General features: G+C 40.4%; 1 protein-coding gene and 1 pseudogene across 4 annotated transcripts in view; both read right to left on the bottom strand.

Moving 5' to 3' along the window:
- Window positions 1–24,681, bottom strand: part of LOC143823452 (protocadherin gamma-A6-like) — a 285,370-nt gene that overhangs the window by 122,003 nt on the left and 138,686 nt on the right. The window contains exon 1 of one of the 4 annotated variants that reach the window (XM_077309814.1): window positions 17,677–24,238. The exons of the other annotated variants lie outside the window; for them this stretch is intronic. Within the exon in view, the coding sequence (XP_077165929.1) occupies window positions 17,677–20,274 (2,598 nt within the window). The 5' untranslated portion in view covers window positions 20,275–24,238. Of the gene's footprint in view, window positions 1–17,676; window positions 24,239–24,681 lie in introns of those variants that run through there. 4 annotated transcript variants of the gene reach the window in all.
- Window positions 4,180–12,529, bottom strand: LOC143823979 (protocadherin gamma-B1 pseudogene; annotated as a pseudogene).

Below are 24,681 nucleotides of genomic sequence, written 5' to 3'. Positions count from 1 at the left end.
GCCTGTGCTGTCGTTTGTGGTTGGGGGAGGGTTCGGGGATTGGTGGGTGATCGGTGCGGTGGCCTCTGTGCCGTCCCTAGATAGGGACATGCTGCCCTCTGTTCCCCACCGGTGCTCTGCACTCCGGCCCGCTGCCTGTGGCGCTCCCCTGATCCTGGGTTTGTAGAGTTCTGGGTTTGTCCTACAAATGACATTGTGCTGTCAACACAATTATGTCCCCCATGTTCTACTTTCTGTCCAGCTGGCACCCCTCCCCCGGGGCTTTATTTTTGTGTCATTGTGTTTCTTGCCTCATAGCACTATTCCACATTAAATGTACATAATTTTTAATGTCATACTTACATCAGCTGGATATAACTGATATATCATTAGCATAAAAATGCCAAACCAACTGACAGTCACAGTTAAAATGTCTACAGTGACAATGAGGTACTCCTCAAAATAAATTTACCGTATCAGATTTATCCATCTCACAATGAAGGATAGTTCCCTCACAGGCTGTCAAAAGTCCCTCAGACTTATTCTTAAAAGAAATATTGTCCGCAGTTTGAACACTGCTTCTTGGAAAGGCATATTTCCATATCTGGGATTCAGATGATAGCCAAAGTTGATAAGAAAAAGGCAATGTCCTCTCTTCATAGTTGGGTGGAAAAATAATACAGTTGTTTGAATGGGGGATGGGACCAAAGCATTGTAGTAACTTGGGACTCCTGGCTGTTCAAAGTTTCATCAGAATGGCCAGAATCATCATCAAGAACAACAAGAACAAGATCAAAGCCAAGGGCGGCACCAGATAGAACTGCAGAGCAGATTTCCCAAGAATTTACCAAACAGATCTGAGGAAAGTTCTTAGTAGACCTGTTTAGGATTTTCCTTTTAATACCAAGCTCAGATATGAGCAATATCCTCAGTTAGTCAAAGCAGGCAAGAAGTAAAAAATAAAACACATTATGTTTTACTCTTACAATCACTTTGCGTCTAGCATATCTCCCTGCAGATTTAAACGCAATGCAAAACTGAATCTGCCACTAGAGGCAGGAAAACATACGTAGAACAGAAAAACCATTTCCAAGTAACTGGAACATGCAAGTAAGGAAAATGACAATGAAGGAAAGCCGTAGTTATTTTGGAGTAGCCTCCTAGCAGACACTGTGAATGTTTCTTAGCGTCATCACTTCTGTTTCTATTAGCAAGCATCATTTTCTGACAAGATTTAATTAATCTGGAATTTCCTACCATTTGAAAGGAATTCACCTGTGCCATGGAGCATTTAAATAAATTCTGCAGTCTGCAAGTCGCCACTATAAAACATATTAAATAAGTTTGCAGACAATTATTAGAACCAAGCGGCTGAAACTTTTAAAATATATTTTCTGAAGAATACCCTTGATAACTATTATTAAAGAGAAGCAAACATGCAAAAAGTTCAGTGCACAAGATCCCAGTTCGGGTCAAACAAGATATGACGGTATCTTTGTGGCAGTCATAAGCACACCACCATCATTCAAGTAACCTGGATATCCCTTAGTTCAAGTAACCTGGATATCCCTTAGTTCACCTTTCTTGAAAAGCATATCTTTTTGTTCATTCCAGATCACCCCAGATCACACATTCCGTATAAAAATGAGGAACAGTAGAATTGTGATGAGATTATTTTTTACAGACACAAATTAAAAGGGTCATTGAATAGCATGGAAACACTTTCTGGAATAAAAACTCACCATGTTCACATTAGCCACCTCAGACTCTAAATGGCTTCCTTCATTTCCAGTCAAAGGCTCCCCAGATTTGTCACCACAAAGAATGTTATCTACGATCTGAACATTGGGGGTCAGGAAAGTTAACTCATTCTTCCTGGATTCTGAGGATAGGCACAGCTGATAGGAATAAGGCAAAGTCCCATCTTCGAAATTTGGTGGGAAGATGGCGCCAGCACTGGAATGGGGGACAGGAGCAAAGCACTGAAGGAACTTGGGATTCCCCGATCTCCGAAGCTTCATCATAATGGTGAGAATCACTGTCAAAAGGAACAAGAATGAGATCAAAGCTAAGGCCAGCACTAGATAGAACTGCAGGTCAGACTGATAGTCAGGACTGATGGGTTGGTTCTTCATTTCTGGAAGGGCTTCCTGGAAGTTCTCAGCAAACACCATGTTCAGAGTCACTGTAGCAGAGAGTGATGGGTGCCCATTATCCTTCACTAAAATGACCACCCTCTGCTTCACAGAGTCCCTTTCTAAAAAAGTCCGGGATGTCCTGATCTCTCCAGTATGGTGCCCAACTGTGAAAAGCCCTGGCTCAGTGGCCTGTAGCAGGTGGTAGGAGAGCCAGGCATTGTGTCCAGAGTCAGCATCCACTGCCACAACCTTGGTCACCAGATAATCTGCATCAGCTGTCCGAGGGATCATCTCAAACAATGCTGAGCCTTCCACTCCTGGGGAAGGGTAGAGGATCTGAGGGCTGTTGTCATTCTGGTCCACAATAAAGACTTTCACTGTGACATTACTGCTCAGAGGTGGCGAACCTCCATCTTGGGCCTTCACTTGAAGTTGGAACTCCCTGAATTGTTCATAGTCAAAGGAGCGCTGTGCATAAATTATTCCACTCTCAGAGTTAATAGAGACATAAGAAGAGATAGGCAGGACCTCAATGTTGCTCTTTTGGATGGAGTAGGTGATTCGTGCATTGCGATCCAGATCTGGGTCTGAGACTTTGATCTTGAAAATGGAGGCTCCAGAAGGGTTGTTCTCTGGCACATAGACAGTGTAGGAAGGCTTTTCAAAGGCTGGAGGGTTATCATTGATGTCAGAGATCTGCACTGAAATGGTCTTGAGTGTAGAAAGAGGAGGATTGCCATTGTCTGTGGCTGTGATGGTGATATTATACTCAGGAGTATTTTCCCTGTCCAGAACACCATCTGTTAGGACCTTATAATAGTTACTGGATGTTGACACAATTTGAAATGGCAACTTACTTAGTAAATGACAAACTATGTTTCCGTTTTCTCCCGAGTCTTTGTCTTTTACATGGACAAGAGCTACAAGAGATCCAGCTGCAGAATCTTCAGGTATTGTATTTGATAATGAGACAAGAACAATTTCCGGGGCGTTGTCATTCTCGTCTATTACCTTTATTTCAACATTGCTGTGAGCCACTAACCCACCCCCATCCTTGGCTTCCACGGTCATGGTGTATTTATCTTTTCCCTCAAAGTCCAAGGTTTCCATTAACGTTATTGTTCCATTCTGGGGATCTAGCAAAAAAACCTTGCTAGTACTTTCAGCAATATTGCTAAAGCTGTATGTGATCTGGCCATTGGACCCTTCATCTCTATCAGTGGCTTTAACCTGTACCACTGAACATCCTTTGGGGGCGTTTTCTTTCAAAGCAACCTTGTACATTTCTTGTGCAAAAACAGGTGGGTTATCATTGGCATCAATGACATTAACCCATATTTTGGCTGTTCCAGTTTTGACAGGCTTCCCTCCATCTATAGCCATAATGGTTAAATGGAAACTGCTTTCACTTTCTCGATCAAGCTGTTTACTCAGTACTAATTCTGCATATTTATTACCATCTTCTCTTTCTCTAGTTTCTACTGTGAAATATTGATTGGATGAGAGCTGGTAATTCTGGAGAGAATTCATCCCAGCATCTGGATCTTCAGCATGCCCAAGAACAAATCGAGCTGCTGGCAAAGTTGATTCACTTGGTTCTAGCCTGATGTCCTCATTTAAGAAACGTGGAGTGTTATCATTAATATCCTGGATTGCTACAGTTACATGGTAAATATTCATGGGATTCTCAGCCATGACTTCAAAATTAATAAGGCAGAGTTCAGTTTCCCCACAAATTCTCTCTCTGTCTATTCTATCATTTACATACAGTTTTCCATTTTCTGCACTGATAGTGAAATACTGCTTTTTATCTAGAGAGAGGACATGCAGATTGCGATTTGCTATTTCTCCAGCACTAAGTCCTAAATCCTTGGCCAGATTCCCTACCAGGGACCCTGTCTCCATTTCCTCAGGGATTGAATACTGAATCTGTTCTGAGACAGTCTCGTAGAACATAGATAATAATAAGAGAAACAATAACCTTACTGATCCACTCTTCTCTTTGTGTCTGCTGTTCATTCTTCTGGCTGAGAAGCTTGCTTTTTCTTCTTGCATAACTTGATCAGCTGAGGTGTTTCCAGTTCCCAGTACAAGAACCCCAGTAAGGAAGCTTACCAGTGACACTGGTTTCTGCTGAATTTCTGTGTGTTGTAATATTTTTCTTTTTCCGAGGCTTGTCTCTGTTGTCTGTTGTTTTCTCATCTACATTCTTACAATGAGCAGCCACAATGCTGCATCCTTCAATAGATTCCCAGTGCCTATATGAGAGCTGCATTGGCCAACAGTGACACTCTGCGTTTCAGGCAAGGAACTGCAAGAAATGCTTTTATCTCTTCCTGAAATTTATACTTGGAGAAGAACCAAGTGTTTCCAGGTAGTGAAGAAGAAATGTTTAGATTCTTTATATTATTTTTCTACATTTATTTAACATGTCATAAAACAACATATAATCAAAGAATGAACTCCATAAGACAATTATAAAGGTTACAATGTCATCATGAATTACAGACCTTATAGGCATCAAGTTGAGTCAATGCAGCATCAGATTAACACAGATGTCCTTGACTTTTACCATCTAGCCATTTATATTTGGGGATAAATTCTGCTTCCAACATCTTGTAAAAACAGGAAAATTAAATAGTGGGAAGTTACCTAGATCCTCTTTGGAAATCCTGCCAAATGGTTCAACAAAAATATTATAGCCTTAGAAGCATATCAAGTTCACATCCCCTCTATTCTTCATGAATCTTAGTCCAAAACTCTATAGCATCAGAACATTAGCACCATATATGGATTAAACTGACTCCCTGGAGACCCCAAAATCCACAATGGCCAGTGCAGCTCCCATGCATAAAGCTATTATTTTAAGTGTGAAATAAATCTGATGAACTATTTTAATAAGGTTTTCTTCAGCACCAAAGAGCTGGTAAAAGCAGATCCATGAGCTGAAACAAAATTCTAGATCTCATCGGCATCCCAGAACCAGTATCATTATTCCAGATAGTTTTAAATCTATTATTAACTAGATTGAGATAGTGTTTCAAAATCTGAAACCATCCTAAGACCTGGACTTCTTAGTACTTTGCTGACAAAAATGTCTAAGTTGTAGATATTCAGACAGAGTTATATGGCAATTAGTGATTTGAGAAGTCACAACAAAGGGGATTAATTTATTACCTGCTATTAGGAACTTATGTAGCAAGATCAAAACCTAACTATTTGAAAAGGGAGCTCCGTTGAAACCCCCAAAGTTTACCTAAATGTTTCACTGCTGAAGGAAGAGGTGATCTATCAGGAGATATTTCTTCTATACTAGACCCAAACTGATAAATTATTTATTATGAAGTTATCATAAGAAGTTTTTGTCCGCTCTAATTTCTTTATGCTAAGAAGTGATTACAAAGGCATGTGGACACAAGATCTGTTCAAAGGTTATGACTCTCATCACTTGAGATCCAACTCATGAACCATTGTAACTTTGTGACATTGTGCTGAAGTTCGTTAATGGGTACACCAAAAACACCACAGGTTGATTTCAACTGAATAACTTACCATTTCAATCTTGGTTCATTAGGTCTCCTCTATAGTCCTCCTAAAGAAAAAGCAAACTATGCTTCTAGCAGTATGCAAGTGGAACCCCTAAGGATGCCTTGACAGTTATGTAACCTACAAGGTCATTTTTACCATATCTCAGTCCAGTTTTAACATTTTGATTGTACACTGGAACACATGAAACTGCCTTCTATGGAGTCAAGATCATTGTTTTCTCAAGGTTGCTCTCCTCTGCATTTAAAAGACTGCCGGTAGAAGGGCTGAGAAGTATTTCAGTATCAGCATTCAGCTACCATCACGAAAGGGTGATAACAATGTTGGATGTGATGGATCAATGGGTCTTCTTTGGGAATGACTGCTCCCTATATGTACACATGAGTTAACTAATAATATGCATAAATGAAATAGAAGGGCATCCAAAGCATCCCTAATATATTTTGGGATGCCTTCATTTTTACTCCAGACAAGTAAAACCAAATATCTGAGAATATTTTTCACCAAAAATGCCAACCTTTGCCAAATTCTTCCCACAATTCATGTTATCATACTTTGCATTTTTCTACATCACTGAGTCCTACTGGAGTGGAAAAATTACAATTTTTTAAGTTGAGTAACTTAAATGGTAACTTGACCAAATTTTAATATAGAAAAGACCTACTACAGTTCTTCCATTCTTTTTTTTTCAAAGTGTATTATTTTAGTTCAGAGATCTGCAGTAATTGATTTCCTCTCAGTTATGATATACACTCTAAAATGAAAAACAAAACAAAACACTATTCTTCTTAAGAAGTTCTCATGACTTTTCTTCATGTAATTCTCTATTTATTTCTTTTAAATTTCAAACCATGTCACCAACAGTGTAGTAATATATCACTTTGGACTCAGTCTGCATTACTTGCTATTGTACCTGCAATTCCAGAGAAGATCTAGATTTAATTTGCTGGTGATGTGGCAGCCAGGTCTGAGATCCAGTACTGAGTTGAATTTATATATGATTTTAGCTCAATAAATGTCTTTCTTACAGAAACAGAAACATCCTGATTCTAAAAGATTTAAGATGTATTTGCAACAGCTGTACCATGCACTGAATGGGGAGGGGGGGCAGAGAATAGAATCCTTATTGATCACCATCTATTTAATGTGTTAAGTGGTGTTTTAGGGCTTTTATTGTGTTTTTATTGTCTTTGTAAACTGCTGAGTCTCTAGAGAGTGGTCTTATAGAAATTTTAAAATAAATAAATAAATAAACAAACAAATAAATAAAAATATCAAAGGGCAGCTGCTTGCACATCCAAGTGAAGCCATTAGTTAGAAATCAACATGACAGAAGGGGATTAAAGTTTCATGGTTCATGAATGAACTACAGGAGCCTGTTACTATAAGTGGACGATATCCTTGACAGCAGCAGAGTAATAACATTAGAGGTAATTAGAATTGCCATCGCCATGTTGGGAAATTCTTAGAGATTGGGGAGCAGTGCTTTGGTGAAGGCTAAATTTGAGGAGGGAGGTCAGTAGGGATAAAGTGCCACATGGCCCATAATCTGAATATGCCATTTTCTCCAAGGGAACTGTTCTCTGTAGTCTGGAGATCATGGGGGAGCCCTGGGCAATACCTGGAATATGGTCATCCTACAGGTAGTCAATAATTAGATGATTTTGTTTTCATCATTTAGGGACCATTATTAGTAGCACTGTAGTTCCATTCTGAGACTATCAAATACAATTTTTACTGTATATGTGTTTGGGGTTGTCAATGAAAATTGAAAGCTGCCTGGATTGGCCTAAATACTGTGTTCAAAAATAAACAGATTTTAAAAAGTATCACAATGTGGCACTTAGTTTCGGACTATTGTTTCCTAGGTCAAATGGATGTGTACAGTTTAGATTGATGCTCTACATTACTTTCATATTTCTACTGTATTCTTAATTCAAATCCCCCAGAATTTACCAGGTTATTAACTTTAAACTCAAGAATTTCATCTGCAATACAGGAAATATCCACTGTCTGGCTGGGGAGAAAATAGGGATCAATCGGATTTCACTGGCTTACTGGTTCTGTCTCAAAAATCCCTGCTTTGTTTCCACTTTTTCCTTATGTGAAACAAACACCCTAGGTAAGGCAGCCAAGTCTCAGCTATGGTTGGAGAACTTCTGGCAGCAGACATTGACTCCAACTGCCTCTTGGTAGGTAGCATGGACAAAATAATCACCATTCATGTGACACTCTAGGATTCACTTGAAACTCTATGGTAGAGTTCTGGGTTTGCCCTAGAAATGACATTGTGCTTTCAACACAATGGTGTCCCCCATGTTTTACTTTCTGACCAGCTGGCACCCCTGCCCTGGGGCTTTATTTTTGTATTTCTTGCCTTATAGCACTATTCCACATTCAACTTACATGATTTTTAATGCCATGCTTGTATAAGTCAAACAAACAAATAATCACAGTCAAAATGTCTACAGTGACAATGAAGTACTCCACAAAATAATTGTATTATATCAGATCTACCCATCTCACAATTAAGGATACTTCCCTCACTGGCTGTCAAAAGTGCCTCAGACTTATTCTTAAAATAAATGTTGTCTGCAGTTTGAACACTGTTTGTTGGAAAGGCATATTCTTGGATACAGGATTCAGAAGATGGGCAAAGTTGATAAGAATAAGGCTAAGTCTCCTCTTCATAGTTGGGTGGGAAAATAATGCTGTTGTTTGAATGTTGTTTGAATGGACTAAAGCACTGTAGAAACTTGAGACTCCCACATTTTTGAAGCTTCATCAGAATGGCCAGGATCACCACCAGGAGGAACAAGAACGAGATCAAAGCCAAAGCCAACACCAGATAGAACCGCAGGTCTGATTTCCCAGGAATAAGTCCTACCAAACAGATCTAAGTAAAGTTCTTAGTAGGCCTGCTGAGAATTGCCCTTTAAACACCAAGCTCAGATACCGATCAATATCACCAGTTAGTCAAAGCAGGGAAGAAGTAAAAAGTAAAACACATTATGGAAGAAGTACAAAATCCAAGAAGAAAAAGAGACCAGTAAGCAGGAGAGCTTCAAAGGGAGTAAAGTGCAGAACCCCCTGACATAATTGGTAAACAGCAGAAAGCATGTTTTCTTTTTTCTGTGTTGATTTTTTTTTGGGGGGTGGGGCTATTTATAATCTTTTCCACAAACTGGCCCACCATTTCAAGCTCTTTAACAACTAGGAAATACATAGATGTCAGTAAAAGCCTTTATGGTGGGCTATAAGCAGAGGAGCATTCTTCTGTGCCCAAAACTGAGAAGGATTCAACTGCCACTTGGGGTGCTTCAGAATTTAATGTTTTGCAGTTCCAAATGTGTTTTGCTCCCTCTAGTGGCTGATTTACTCTTACATCACTATATGTCCAGCAAATCTCCCTGCAAGATTTAAACTGCCAGATCAAAAGCAATGTAAAATTGAATCAACCAATAGATCAGGGATTCCTAGCCAGGGGTCCAGGGACCACTTATTTCAGGGGCTCCTCCATGGTCAAAAGTTTGAAAAAGGCTGCAGTAGAGGGAGAAAAACGTATGGAACAGAGAAAGTACTTAAAGTAACAGGAATACATAAGTGAGGGAAATAAGAACACAAGCAAGTTATTTTGGAATAGCCTTCTAACAGACACTGTGAAAGTTTCTCAGCAAGCATAATTTCTTCAGTTTCTATTAGCATCCATTTCTGACAATGTTTTAAATACTCTGGAATCATCTATCATTTGGAAGAACATCTCCTGTGACACAGAACATTTAAATAAATTCTGTCGTCTGTAAGTCACTATTATAAAATCGTATTAAATAAGTTTGCGGACAACTTGAGAAGATATTAGAACCAAGAGGCTGAAACGTTTACAAATATTTTGTAAAGAATATCAGTGATGGTACGGTAAAAAAAGGTAAAGGTATCTGCTGTGCATGCACCAAGTCATGTCTGACCCTTGGGGTGACGCCCTCTAGCGTTTTCATGGCAGACTCAGTACGGGGTGGTTTGCCAGTGCCTTCCCCAGTCATTACCGTTTTACCTCCCAGCAAGCTGGCCACTCATTTTACCGACCTCAGAAGGATGGAAGGCTGGGTCAACCTTGAGCTGGCTGCTGGGATTGAACTCCCAGCCTCATGGTCAGAGCTTCAGACAGCATGCCGGCCGCTTTACCACCCTGCGCCGCAAGACGCCTTTGATAAATAGAAGCGAAAATACAAAAGCGTCTGTGCACGACATGCCGGAAAGGGTCAAAATTTGACAGTGCCTTCATGGCAGCCACAAGCACCCTGCCATCATTCAAGTAAACTTAGTTCACATGTCTTGCAAAAGTATATCCTTGTGTTCCTTTCAGCCCCTGCCAAATCATGCATTCCATATCAAAAGGAAGAACAGTAGAATTGTGATCAGAATATTATTTTTCACACAGAGATTTAAAGCATAATTTAATAGCATGGAAACACCTTCTGGAATAAAAACTCACCATGTTCACATTAGCCACCTCAGACTCTAAATGGCTTCCTTCATTTCCAGTCAAAGGTTCCCCAGATTTGTCCGCACAAAGAATGTTATCTACGATCTGAACATTGGGGGTCAGGAAAGTGAACTCATTTTTCCTGGATTCTGAGGACAGGCACAGCTGGTAGGAATAAGGCAAAGTCCCATCTTCGAAATTTGGTGGGAAGATGGCGCCAGCACTGGAATGGGGAACAGGAGCAAAGCACTGAAGGAACTTGGGATTCCCCGATCTCCGAAGCTTCATCAGAATGGTGAGAATCACTGTCAAAAGGAACAAGAATGAGATCAAAGCTAAGGCCAGCACTAGATAGAACTGCAGGTCAGACTGATAGTCAGGACTGATGGGTTGGTTCTTCATTTCTGGAAGGGCTTCCTGGAAGTTCTCCGCAAACACCATGTTCAGAGTCACTGTAGCAGATAATGATGGGTGCCCATTATCCTTTACTAAGATGACCACCCTCTGCTTCACAGCATCCCTTTCCAAAAAAGTTCGGGATGTCCTGATCTCTCCAGTATGGTGTCCAATTGAGAAGAGTCCTGGCTCAGTGGCCTGTAGCAGGTGGTAGGAGAGCCAGGCATTGTGTCCAGAGTCAGCATCCACTGCTACCACCTTGGTCACCAGATAATCTGCATCAGCTGACCGAGGGATCATCTCAAACAAGGCTGAGCCTTCCACTCCTGGGGAAGGGTAGAGGATCTGGGGGCTGTTGTCATTCTGGTCCACAATAAAGACTTTCACTGTGACATTACTGCTCAGAGGAGAGGAACCTCCATCTTGGGCCTTCACTTGGAGTTGGAACTCCCTGAATTGTTCATAGTCAAAGGAGCGCTGTGCATAAATAATTCCACTCTCAGAATTAATGGAGACATAAGAAGAGATAGGCAGGTCCTCAATGTTGCTCTTTTGGATGGAGTAGGTGATTCGTGCATTGCGATCCAGATCTGGGTCTGAGGCTTTGACCCTGAAAATGGAGGCTCCAGAAGGGTTATTCTCTGGCACATGAGCAGTATAGGAAGGCTTTTCGAAGTCTGGAGGGTTATCATTGATGTCAGAGATCTGCACTGAAATGGTCTTGAGTGTAGAAAGAGGAGGATTGCCATTGTCTGTAGCTGTGATGGTGATATTATACTTGGGAGTATTTTCCCTGTCCAGAACACCATCTGTTAGGACCTTATAGTAGTTACTGGATGTTGACACAATTTGAAATGGCAGATTACTGAGTAAATGACAAAGTATATTTCCATTTTCTCCTGAATCTCTGTCTATTACATGGACAAGAGCTACCAGAGTCCCAGATGCAGAATCTTCAGGTATTGGGCTGGATGATGAAACAAGGACAATTTCTGGGGCGTTGTCATTCTCGTCTATTATCTTTATTTCAACATTGCTGTGAGCCACTAACCCACCCCCATCTTTTGCTTCCACAGTCATGGTGTATTTATCTTTTCCCTCAAAGTCCAGGATTTCCATTAACATTATTGTTCCATTCTGGGGATCTAGGAAAAACATTTTGCGAGCACTGTCAGCAATATTGCTAAAGCTATAGCTGATCTGCCCATAGGACCCTTCATCTCTATCAGTGGCCTTAACCTGTACCACTGAAGATCCTTTTGGGACACATTCTTTCAGGTTAACCTTATACAATTTTTGTGCAAAAACAGGTGGGTTGTCATTGGCGTCAAGTACATTAACCCATATTTTGGCTGTGCCAGTTTTGGCAGGCTTTCCTCCATCTACAGCCATAACAGTTAAATGGAAACTGCTTTCACTTTCCCGATCAAGGGGTTTACTCAGTACTAATTCTGCATATTTATTACCTTCTTCACTCTCTCTAGTTTCCAGTGTGAAATACTGATTGGATGACAGCTGATAATTCTGGAGAGAATTCATCCCAACATCTGGATCTTCAGCATGCCCAAGAACAAATGTGGCTCCTGCCAAAGTTGATTCACTTGGTTCTAGCCTGATGTCCTCATTTAAGAAGTGTGGAGTGTTATCATTAATGTCCTGGATTGCTACATTTACATGGAAAATATTCATGGGATTCTCAGCCATGACTTCAAAATTTATAAGGCAGAATATAGTTTTCCCACATATTTCTTCTCTGTCTATCCTATCACTTACATACAGTTTTCCATTTTCTGCACTGATAGTGAAATACTGCTTTTTATGAAGAGAAAGGACATGCAGATTGCGATTTGCTATTTCTCCAAGGCTAAGCCCTAAATCTTTGGCCAGATTCCCTACTAGGTACCCTTTCTCCATTTCCTCAGGGATTGAATACTGAATCTGCTCTGAGGCAGTCATGCAAATCATCAAAGACAATAATAAGAGGAACATTAACCTTACTGATCCACTCTTCTCCTTGTGTCTGCTGTTCATCTTTCTGGGTGAGAAGCTTGCCTTTTCTTCTTCTTAAGTATCTTGATCAGCTGAGATCTTTCAAATTCCCATCACAATACAAGATCCACAGTCAGGAAGCAGATTAATATCCCAGGAATCTGCAGAATTTATATATTTTGAAATATTCTTCTTTTCCCAAGGCTTGCACGTCTCTCTTGGCTGTTTTTTTCCTGATCTGCATTCCGAGAATGAGCAGCCACTCTGCTGGAAGTAGATTCCCAGCTCCTACATGAGAGCTGCATTGGCCAACAGCGACACTCTGCGTCTCAGGCAGGGAACTGCAAGACTTGTTTTATATCTTTCTGAAATTGATATATAGAGAAGAGCTATCTCTTTCTAGGTAAGGAAGAAGAATAGTTTTCTGGCTTTGTTCTTGTCTACCTTTTTGGATGTGTTTATTTTGCTTCCGCAATAGGAACGCCATTCAAAGACACCTCACTCTAAGAGATTAAACTACTCTGTTTCTATATCACCTACCTGCTTTTACATCACGTACAGTAGCTCAACAGATAATTAATAAAAGGGATATCAAGCATGAAACAATATTTTGGGGAAATGGTAATGCTTATAATTAGATTCTGTATACTATTTTGCTACATTTATTATATCACAAAACAAAAATATAATCAAAGAGTAAACTCCATAACACAGTTTTAAAGTTTACAATATCATCATTAATTACAGAACCTAATAGGCATCAAGTTTTTCTTCTGTAAATGTCAGCCTCAAAAGAACATGGATTTCCTTGACTTTTACCATCCTGCCTTGTGTATTTGGGGCTAAATTCTATATCCAAAGTCTTGTAAAAACAATTCTTGCCACCAATATTATATGGAGGAAAATTACTTGGGTCCTCCTTGGAAATACTTCCACCTGGTTCAGTAAAAATATTTCTAGCCTTAGAAGGATCTCAAGTTCACATCCCATCTCTAATTCTTCGGGAACCTTAGTCCAAAACTCAATAGCATCAGAACATTGCTACTACATGTGGATAAAACTGACCATTTGGAGACCTCAAACTCCACAATGGCCAGTGCAGCTCCTATATATCTATTTTTGATATAATTTATTATGAAGCTATAATGATTTACAACTTTGTCTTCTCTGATTTATTTTGGCAAAGAGATATTCACAAAGACACACAGACACAGACCAGTTCAACGGTTATCCCATCACCCTCTTCATCATCTGATATCCAACTCATGAGCCATTGCAGCCATGTGGCATTGTGTGAAGTTTTACAATAGGTACACCTATTGTAACTGGCCATTTCACTCATGGTTTCCTAACCAGTTAGTTTTATTACGGTCATAGACCAGCATAAGATGATACAGAAGCATCCATTAAAACCAGGAATTAAAGCATCTTAAAAGATAACAATAGAAAATAGAAAAGGTAGATAAACACAGCTGTCCAGATTCATTTAAAACTGACCATTCTATTACGAATTTTGATTGCTGCTGCGCAGAACTTGGCAACTCTATAAGTTGTGGCAACTCTATAAGTTGTGGTTTCTTACTCTTCTGTATAGTATACTACTCTTCTCTTCTCTATAACATTTTAGCAGTATGCAACTGGAACCCCTAAAGATGCCTTGACAATAATTATGTAGCCCACAAGCTCCTTCTTGCCATAACTCAGTCCAGTTTTAGCATTTTCATTGAACATAGGAACACACAAAGCTGCCCTCTACTGAGACAGATCACTGCTTTCTCAAGGTTGCTGTTCTGTATGCTGAAGTCTTTCACATCATCAAAGAACTGCCTTTTTAACTGGAAATGCTGGGAATTCTGGGACCTTTTACATGCAAAGCACATGCTCTGCCATTGAGCCAAAGTTTGTCACTGAATTTACTGAGTCTAAGAAGAATGAGCCAAAAGATTGTTCAGCATGGGAGGGATCTCTGTGAGTCAGGGAAGAAGCTGATGTTTTACCAGCTTTGCCTTCTTCTTTGGAGTCTGGTTTTTCATAACACCCCAATATACTTTTCTGGCCTACATGTCCTGCCCTAAGTGGCTTGCCTCTCTCTCTCTCTCTCTCTCTCTCTCTCTCTCTCTCTCTCTCTCTCTCTCTCTCTCTCTCTCTCTCCCTCTCTCTCTTTCTCTCTCTCCCTACCTCCCTACCTATCTACCTACCTGCTGCTCCCAGCACAGCTGGCTTATGGCAGTTCAAAATACACATAAGATGAAACATCCATCCATAAAGCATTAATCCAAATATTAAAAACACGCTGATATTACAACTCCTCCCCAAAATAAATCGAATCAAAGTGGCAGTTAAAAATACAAAACTCCTCTCCCAACATCTCAAGGAGTTGGAACCAATGACAGATGATGGAAGAAAAACCAGGGGTGGATCACTCAGTGGTTCTAGGCAGGTCTAATACATAAAAAGATAACTGCCTTATCTGCAGTCAGTGTTGCCACTCACTTTTACATCTTGTTATAAAGTAGTGCACAAGAAAAGTGAAACTAAATGCAGGATGTTAATTCACTTTCGTAAGAGCTAGGACAAGGCACTCCCATGACAGTGTCTGTAGCCCTCAGGGAGGGTGGTATATAAATATAATAAATAAATAAATAAATAAATAAATAAATAAATAAATAAATAAATAAATAAATAAATAATAGAACAGTATTACCAAACAGTTTCCTTCTGCTCATATCTATTGAGATCAAAAACTTATTTTCGCTTAGCCAAATTACAGATTTTTCTAGCCTGAGATTCCAAAGGTGAGGAAAACTGACCAATAGATAAGAAAGAGAAGAAGATTTAAAACATGAAACCCACCAATGCATATGGAGAGATTTGTTTCCTGTGCAAGCATTGCTATAATGGAAAGATCACATCCAATTCCATTACAAAAAGAACAGCAATAAAAGTTCTGAAGTGTAGAAAACCTTTTAAATAGCCATAAATTGAACATCTCTCTCATGATGAAATTATTTCCTTTAATGTAAATATTGCTATTGAACTAAACTAAATTGCAATAAATTTACTAAATGAATATACTAGTCTTCTTCTGTCACTAAAACACAGGCTCAAGTGTATATAAATCTGCAAATACAATAGCAGGCTAACACTGTTTGAAATACCGCAAGAATGCTAAAGTCCTTTTTGAAAGCTCCTATGATACCACTATGACATACTATGGGTATTCTTAGGTCCATTCTGCACGACTTCAATGTTGCAAAAGGCTTCCAAATTGTAAACGCTACTAATTTGCAGTTACGCACGATGTCACACACAATCTGCCACACTCCTGAAACAGTCCCACAAAAAGCGATTCGTTGTAGTGCTTAAAGGGAAATCGGGAAAAGTGGATTCACCCTCCAAAAAGCGTTACACTCTTGCAAACAATCTGCAACAGTAGCAAAAAAGACCTGTGCATTCCCATTGTTGCGGTTCCAGCCAAGTCCCTCCCCCTGGCTCTCTCCTCTGAACTTCCGGCTAAGTGATCGCCATTTTTTTTTCTCAGAGTGAGCAGAAAGCAACGAACCGGCGAGCCTTCATTCACCCAGCGAGGCTTCTCCGGCTACAGTCCCTCCACAGAGCTGCTTTAAAACTCCCTTAAGTCACCAAGCACAACACAGCCCCGTTTGCAAGTTCCCTTTATTTTCGGCCGAAAATCGCGCCCGTGCACGGGGGGGGGGGATTTTTTTTTTCACTCGGGGGAGCATGGTAACGATGAATCGCCAGCTCATACGCCAGCTGCCAGCTAGATGGGTCTCTACGTTAGGAGGAATCAAGGAATCAAGGCATATTCATTGCAACGTGTGTTTTTCTTTTTTTAAAAAAAACTGTTCTTGAAGGGAAAGGGGCTTTTTGGGAGCATGATAATGGCCTCCCATTGGCTGTTCATTTGATTGACGGCCAGGGGTGGGACAAAGCACAGAAAAAATCACTTCCTTTCTAGCGATTTTTGGTGAGACCGGAAACCTGTGGGAAACGATTGAAACGCTACTGGATTCCACTACAAAGGCAGGTATGTGTAACTCAGAGATTGCACTATTAAAAATAGCGTTCCCGCTTTCAGGAACCAATTGGCAACATTGATCCTTGTGCGGAATGGGCCTTAGGATTACTAATGGCTACATTGCGGATGCATAAGAGTGGTGATGGGGCTATAGATCAAAAGGTTGGGCATCTCTGTTTAAATGATTGCAGGTAGAAGTACTGAGAAGTATTGCAGTATCAGACTTTAGCCACCATCATTAAAGGGTTAGAACAATGCTGAATGTGATGGATTAATGGGTCTTTTTTCGTATGCCTGTTCCCTATATGCACACAGAAGATAAACAATAATACACATGTGTGAAATTGAAGGGCATCAAAAACATCCCTAATATGTTTTGGGATGATTTAGTTTTTGCTGCAGAGAATATCTGCCACCAAAAATGGCAACCCATGCCACATTCTTCCCACAAATCATCATACTTTGTTTTTTCCTGCATTACCGACTGCCGCTTGAGTGGAAAAACAGAATTTTCCAGGCTGAGTAACCATTTCCTTGTTACCTGACCATTTTTTTTTTATATAGAAAAGATCTACTACAGTTCTTCCAGCACCTACTGCAGGGCCACTTGTGTGCCTGGGTAAGAATCAGGAATCTATTGAATTTCACTGACCTATTTCAAAGATCCCTGGTTTGTTTCCGCTTTTTCCTTGTGTGAATCAAAGCCCCTAGGTAAGGCTGACAGGTATAAGCTACGAGAAGAGAACTCCTAGAGGCGGCCATTGACCACCACTGCCACTTGGTAGAGTAGCACACACACATAAACACACAAATCCTCTTGATATAACACCTTAGGATTTACCAGAAACTCTACAGTAGAGTTCAAGGTTTGCCCCAGAAATGACATTGCGTTGTCCCCCATATTTTACTTTCTGACCAGTAAGCAATCCTGTTTTATTGCTAGGTCATCGTTTCTTTCCTTATAGCACTTTTTCACATTAAACTTACATGATTTTTTAGGTCATGCTTACATCAGTTGGCTATCATTGGCATAAAACTGACAAATAAACATGGGTACAATTTAAATGTCTACAGTGCAAAAGAGGTACTCCTTAAAAGAAACTCACCGTATCAGATTTATCCACCTCACAATTAATGTTATCTCCTTCACTGGCTGTCAGAAGTGCCTCAGAATTATTCTTAAAATAAATGTTTTCTGCAGTTTGAACATTGTTTGTTGGAAATGCATATTCCTGTATCCGGGATTCAGATGATAAGCAAACTTGATAAGAATAAGGCAAAGTCCCCTCTTCATAGTTGGGGGGAAATATGATACCATTGTTTGAATGGGGGACAGGACCGAAGCACTGTAAGAATTTGGGATTCCCTGATTTTCGAAGCTTCATCAGAATGGCCAGAATCACTGTCAAGAGGAACAGGAACGAGATCAAAGCCAAGGCCAGCACCAAATAGAACTGCAGGTCAGACTGGTATTCAGGGCTGATGGATTGGTTCTTCATTTCTGGAAGGGCCTCCTGGAAGTTCTCCGCAAAGACCATGTTCAGAGTCACTGTAGCAGAGAGTGATGGGTGCCCATTATCCTTCACTAAGATGACCACCCTCTGCTTCACAGCATCTCTTTCCAACAAAGTTCGGGATGTCCTGATCTCTCCAGTATGGTGCCCAATTGTGAAGAGCCCTGGTTCAGTGGCCTGTAGCAGGTGGTAGGAGAGCCAAGCATTGTGTCCAGAGTCAGCATCCACTGCTACCACCTTGGTCACCAGATAATCTGCATCAGCTGACCGAGGGATCATCTCAAACAAAGCTGAGCCTTCCACTCCTGGGGAAGGGTAGAGGATCTGAGGGCTGTTGTCATTCTGGTCCACAATAAACACTTTCATCATGACAATGCTGCTGAGAGAAGGAGTCCCTCCATCTTGGGCCTTGACTTGGAGTTGGAACTCCCTGAATTGTTCATAGTCAAAGGAGCGCTGTGCATAAATAATTCCTGTCTCAGAGTTAATGGAGACATAAGAAGAGATAGGCAGATCCTCAATGCTGCTCTTTTGAATGGAATAAGTGATTTGTGCATTGCGATCCAGATCTTGATCAGAGGCTTTGACCCTGAACATGGAGGCTCCAGAAGGGTTGTTTTCAGGTACATAGGCAGTATAGGAAGGCTTTTCGAAGGCTGGAGGATTATCATTGATATCAGAGATCTTCACTGGAATGGTTTTAAGTGTAGAAAGGGGAGGATTGCCCTTGTCTGTAGCTGTGATGGTGATATTGTACTCAGGAGTATTTTCCCTGTCCAGAGCACCATCTGTAAGCAACTTATAGTAGTTACTGGATGTTGACACAATTTGAAATGGCAAATTGCCTAAGACATGACATAATATGTTTCCACTTTCTCCTGAATCTCTGTCTTTTACATTGATAAGAGCTACTAGTGTCCCAGGTGCAGAATCTTCAGATATGGGGCTGGAAGTTGAGACGACAATGATTTCTGGGGCGTTGTCATTCTCGTCTATTATCTTTATTTCAACATTGCAGTGAGCCACTAGCCCACCCCCATCTTTTGCTTCAATTGTCATGATGTATTTATCTTTCTCTTCAAAGTCAAGGGTTTCAATTACCATTATTGTCCCATTTTTAGGATCTAGTGAAAACACTTTTCTAGCTCCTTCAGCAATATTGCTAAAGGTATAGCTGATCTGGCCATTGGATCCTTCATCTCTGTCAGAGGCCTTAACCTGTACCACTGAAGATCCTTTGAGAACATTTTCTTTTAAACTAACCTTGTACATTTCTTGTGCAAAAACAGGTGGGTTGTCATTGACATCAATGACATTAACCCAGATTTTGGCTGTCCCAGTTTTGGCAGGTTTCCCTCCATCCACAGCCATAACAGTTATATGGAAACTGCTTTCAGTTTCTCGATCCAAATGTTTATTGAGTACTAATTCTGCATATTTATTTCCATCTTCCCTCTCTTTCGTTTCCAGTGTGAAATACTGATTGGATGAGAGCTGGTAATTCTGGAGAGAATTCATCCCAACATCTGGATCTTCAGCATGCCCAAGAACAAATTGGGCTCCTGGTAAAGTAAATTCACTTGGTTCTAGCCTGATGTCCTCATTTAAGAAACGTGGAGTGTTATCATTAATATCCTGGATTGCTACAGTTACATGGTAAATAGTCATGGGATTCTCAGCCATGACTTCAAAATTTACAAGGCAGAATACAGTTTCCCCACAAATTCCCTCTCTATCTATTCTATCATTTACATACAGTTTTCCATTTTCTGCACTGACAGTGAAATACTGCTTTTTATCTAGAGAGAGGACATGCAGATTGCGATTTGCTATTTCTCCAGCACTAAGTCCTAAATCTTTGGCCAGATTCCCTACCAGGGACCCTTTCTCCATTTCCTCCGGTATTGAATACTGAATCTGTTCTGAGACAGTCTCATAGAACATAGATATGAATAAGAGAAACAATAACCTTACTGATCCACTCTTCTCTTTGTGTCTGCTGTTCATCCTTCTGGTGGAGAAGTTTGCTTTTTCTTCTTGCATAACTTGATCAGCTGAGATGTTTCCAGTTCCCAGTACAAGATCCCCAGTAAGAAAGCTTACCAGTGACACTGGTTTCTGCTGAATTTCTGTATGTTGTAATATTTTTCTTTTTCCGAGGCTTGTCTCTGTTGTCTGTTGTTTTCTCATCTACATTCCTACAATGAGCAGCCGCAATGCTGGAAGCATCCTTCAATAGATTCCCAGTGCCTATATGAGAGCTGCATTGGCCAACAGTGACACTCTGCGTCTCAGGCAGGGAACTGCAAGAATTGCTTTTATATCTTCCTGAAATTTATACTCGGAGAAGAACCAACCATTTCCAGGCAGTGAAGAAGAAAAGTTTTCTGCCTTCGTGGATCTAATATACTGACATTTATGTATGTGTTGATTTTGCATCCTCAATTGGAAAGCTATTCAAAAAAACCTCACCCAAACAGCACAAATCATTTTGCTTTTACAACACTTACCTGTTTTTCAAAAGGTGCTCAACAGATAATTGATAAAAGGGATGTCAAGCATGAAACAATATTTTGGGTAATGCAATTTGTAAACTCATTTTTCTGTGATTATCCTGGGATATTTTCAGACCTGTTACCATTAATACTATGACATCATTTCTATTTATGCCCCCTTTGATTCCATATACTATTTTTCTACATTTATTTATGTCATAAAACAAAATATAATCCAAGAATGAACTCCATAACACGATTACAAGATTACAATGTCATCATTACAGAACCTGATAGGCATCAATTGGACCCATTATGCACGGGGGTTTTAGCGCACATTCGGGGTGGAATGGCGGCGACTAAAATCACCGATAATGCACAGAGCCGGCTGCAACCGGCCGCAGCTTCGGTGCATGCCGCCAAAAAAGCCGCGTCAGTGAAACGCGGAAGAAAGCGCAGCTTCCGGGTGACCGGGGCGCAACCAGAAGCGGCGCCCGGATCGGCGCGTGCATAATCGGTTACTCTGGGTTTTGCCGCCGTCGCGCCCCGCCCCGTGTATAACCGGTATGCGTCGCGTCTTCCCCCTCCGCGTTTTCCATGTGACCCGAAATCGCCATTTCGGCGGCCGTGCATAATGGGCCTTTGAGTCAAGCACCTTTTTCCTCTGTAAATCAAGTCAGCCTCAAATTAACATAGATCTCCTTGATTTTTACCATCTTGCCTTGTATATTTGGGGCTAAATTCTGCTTCCAATGTCTTGTAAAAACAACAACATTAAATAGGGGGAAGTTACCTGAATCCTCTTTGGAAATCCTGCCACATGGTTCAACAAAAATATTCTACATTTAGAAGGATTTCAAGTTCATATCCCATCTCTCATTCTTCATGAACCTTAGTCCAAAACTCTATAGCATCTGAACACTACTACTATATGTGGATTAAACTGACTCCTTGGATACCCCAAAATCCACTGACTCCTCGGATACCCCAAACTCCACTGGGGCTCCCATGCAGCTCCCATGCATCAAAGCTATTTTTTAGGTGTGAAATAAAACGAAAGAACTATTTTAATAAGATTTTCTTAAGCACCAAAGAGCTGGTAAAAGCAAATCTGTGAGCTGAAACAAAATTCTAGAGCTCATTGGGTATCACAGAACCAGTATCATTATTCCAGATAGTTTAAAATCTGTTATTAACTACATAGAATGTATTTTTCTGAAAAAGACATGTGCTGCCCTAGATTCAGATAGTGGTTCAAAATCTGAAAACATCCTAAGACCTGAACTTCTGAATACTTTGCTGACAAAAACTAAGTTGCAGATAGAGTTATACAGCAATTACTAATTTGAGAAGTCACAACAAAGGGGATTAACTTATTACCTGCTATTAGCAATTTGTAAGTATTCAGACCAAGACTTAACCATTTGAAAGGGGAACTTCATTGATAAGTTTACCTAAATGTTTCACTGCTGAAGGAAGAGATGATATATCTGGGGAGATTTCTTCTCTACAAGTCCCAAACTGATAAATTATTTATTATGAAGTGATCATGAGAGGTCTTTGTCCTCTCTAATTTCTTTATACATAGAAGTGTTTACAAAGGCATGTGGACACAAGATCTGTTCAAAGGTTATGATTCTCTTCATCATTTAAGATCCAACTAATGAACCATTGTAACCTTGTGACATTGTGCTGAAGTTTGATAATGGGTACACCAAAAACACCATGGGTTGATTTCAACTGAGTAACTTACCATTTCAATCTTGGTTTCTTGGTCTCCTCTATACTACTCCAGTATGCAACTGGAACCTCTAAGGATGCATTGGCAGTTATGTAACCTACAAGGTCATTCTTACCATATCTTAGTCCAGTTCTGGCATTTTTATTGTACACTGGAACACATGAATCTGCCTTCTATGAATCAGACTATTGTTTTCTCAAGGTTGTTCTTCTCTGCAACAAATGGCAGCACTTAAATTAAAGGGTGATAACAATGTTGGATGTGATGGATCAATGGGTCTTCTTTTGCAATGACTGTTCCCTATATGCACACATGTGTTAACTAATAATACACATACATGAAATTAAAGGGCATCAAAAGCATCCCTAATATTGTAGATTGCATTATTGTATTTTATTGGGGATTAATTGAAGGGTTTTCTAAAAATTGTATTTTATTCTTTTATCCTGTTGTAAGCCGCCTCGGGCTGACTGTATCGGGAGGGGCGGTGTATAAATCAAATTATAAACAAATATATTTTGGGATGCCTTCATTTTGCTGCAAACAAGTAAAACCAAATATCTGAGAATATTTTCCACCAAAAATAGCAACCCATGCCAAATTCTTCCCACAACTCAGGCTACCATACTTTGCATTTTCTATATCACTGACTGCTACTGGAAAGGAAAAACACAATTTTTTGAGTAATCTGAAGAGTAACTTGACCAAATTTTTATATAGAAAAGACCTACTACAGTTCCTCCATTCAGAACAGCCATTCTTTTTTTCAAAGTGAGTTCAATTTTAGTTCAATGAGGGTAGCATGGAAAAAATAATTACTGTTCGTGTGACACTCTAGCATTCATCAGAAACTCTATGGTAGAGTTCTTTGTTAACTCTAGAAATGACATTGTGATGTCAACACAATGATGTCCCCCACGTTTTACTTTCTGACCCTCTGCTTGGAGCTTTATTTTTGGGTCATTGTTTCTTGCCTCCTAGCACTATTTCACATTGAATGTACATGATTTTTAACATGATGCTTCTATAAGTTGGGTATGACTGGCATATCAATGACATAAAAATGTTAAACCAACACACAATCACAGTCAAAACATCTACAATGACAATGAGGCACTCGGCGAAATAAGCTTCCTGTATCAGATTTATGAGCCTCGTGGGCCAGAGTGGTAAAGCAGCAGACATGCAGTCTGAAGTTCTGCCCATGAGGCTGGGAGTTCAATCCCAGCAGCCGGCTCAAGGTTGACTCAGCCTTCCATCCTTCCGAGGTTGGTAAAATGAGTACCCAGCTTGCTGGGGGGTAAAAGAAAAAAATTCTGGGGGTCCAGAATTCCAGAGGAGGTCCATGGCTTTCCCCTCCTCCCTTAATGGACTCAAGTCACAAACTAGGGAACAGGTTGCTTCCATTACTCCCCCTCCCGAGCGTGAGTTCTCTTGTGGTTTCTGTCCCTAGGAGTGGGCAGAACCTGCATGCCTACTCCTGCCTAAAAATGCCTCTTTCTCTCCCCTCCTCAGTACTCCTCAAGACTGCCTGTTAATGCAGTTGGTGAGGTCACTTCTGGTGACATGTAACTTAAGGTCGTGCAGCGGGGAGGTGTGGCCATCTGACATTACTTCAGGGACTCCTTGATGCCTGAAAAATTATTTCAGGGGCTCCTCCATGGTCAAAAGGCTGAAAAAGGCTGAACTAGAGGGAGGAAAACGTATGTGGAACAGAAAAAGGACTCAAAGTTACAGGAACACACAAGCAAGGAAAATAAGAATATAAGCTGGTTATTTAGGAGTAGCCTTCTAACAGACACTATGGAAGTTCTCAGCAAGTATCATTACATCCATGCTTTTCTGATAAGATATTAAATACTCCGGAATCTTCTATCATTTGAAAATAAATCACCTGTGACATGGTACATTAAACTAAATTCTGTAGTCCAGGGGTAGTCAAACTGCGGCCCTCCAGATGTCCATGGACTACAATTCCCAGGAGCCCCTGCCAGCATTTGTTGGCAGGGGCTCCTGGGAATTGTAGTCTATGGACATCTGGAGGGCCGCAGTTTGACTACCCCTGCTGTAGTCTGTAAGTCACTTCTATAAAATCATACTAAATAAGTTTACAGACTACTTGATATTAGATATTAGAACCAATAGGCTGAAATGTTTAAAAATATTTTGTAAAGTATATCCTTGATAACTATTGTGAAATTGCAAAAAGGATAGTGCACAAATGCTGGTTACGGTCAAACAAGATGCGACAGTGTCTTCACAGCAGCCACAGGCACACCATCATTCAAATAAACTGCATATTCCTTAGTTCACCTGTCTTGAAAAAACATACCCTTTTGTTCCTTTCGGCCCCTGCCAAAT

The sequence above is a fragment of the Paroedura picta genome, chromosome 14, assembly GCF_049243985.1.
Source record: "Paroedura picta isolate Pp20150507F chromosome 14, Ppicta_v3.0, whole genome shotgun sequence".
Lineage (NCBI taxonomy): Eukaryota > Metazoa > Chordata > Lepidosauria > Squamata > Gekkonidae > Paroedura > Paroedura picta.
This window is presented reverse-complemented; position numbering and strand designations above follow the sequence as displayed.